Source organism: Drosophila hydei, unplaced genomic scaffold, assembly GCF_003285905.1.
Source record: "Drosophila hydei strain 15085-1641.00,03,60 unplaced genomic scaffold, DhydRS2 tig00000001-arrow-pilon, whole genome shotgun sequence".
Lineage (NCBI taxonomy): Eukaryota > Metazoa > Arthropoda > Insecta > Diptera > Drosophilidae > Drosophila > Drosophila hydei.
This window is the reverse complement of record NW_022045643.1, coordinates 7,470,008-7,470,673: the sequence shown is the minus strand read 5'-3', so window position 1 is coordinate 7,470,673 and position 666 is coordinate 7,470,008. Positions and strand designations below refer to the sequence as shown.

The following is a 666-nucleotide window of genomic DNA, read 5'->3' as shown; positions in this document are numbered from 1 at the left end:
ATGAACGCCGACAATTGCCGACCAACGTGCATTGAAATCTACGAGGCAATTCGTAAGAGCAAAGAGTACCGTTATATAATCTTTCGCCTCGTCTCCGACTCCGTTGTCGACGTGGAGACCGTCGGTCCGCGAGACAACGATTACAACCAGTTCTTGGAAGACCTGACACGCAATGGATCCATTGAATGCCGTTACGGTGTCTTCGATCTGGAATATAGTCACACGTGCGAGGTGACCAAACAGGAAATCAAACGGGAAAAGTTAGTGTTGCTCTGCTGGTGCCCGGACGATGCCAAGCCCAAGGGCAAAATACAATATCTGAGCTACCTGCGCCAGTTTATGGAACAGCTCAAAGGCGTCCAGTACTATAAGACTGTGCGCGAGAAACTCGAGTTGTCGCGCGATTCAGTGGAAGGTTTTTTTTGTCGAAAGAGCACAAGACAATGAGAGGCAGTGAAACATCATTATACATTTACGTTAACGAGCAATTTCTACAAAGTTATACGCATTGATTTATTCAAATTTAAAAGTTCAATTCATTAAAATTTATTGCATGCCAAGAGCGGGTGATGTCCTTTTCGAGATAAGAAAATCTGACGATTCCAGTTGCTTTGCATGAGTTTAAAAATTGTTTTTTGTAAAGCATTTTTAAAATAAAGTAACTTT

At 42.5% G+C, this 666-nt stretch overlaps 1 protein-coding gene across 1 annotated transcript; it reads left to right on the top strand.

Moving 5' to 3' along the window:
- LOC111604540 (cofilin/actin-depolymerizing factor homolog) lies at window positions 1–447 on the top strand. Its single transcript, XM_023322639.2, has one exon. It carries the CDS (start codon window positions 1–3, stop codon window positions 445–447), a length of 447 nt encoding a protein of 148 aa, XP_023178407.1.
- The last annotated feature ends 219 nt before the right edge of the window (window positions 448–666 follow it).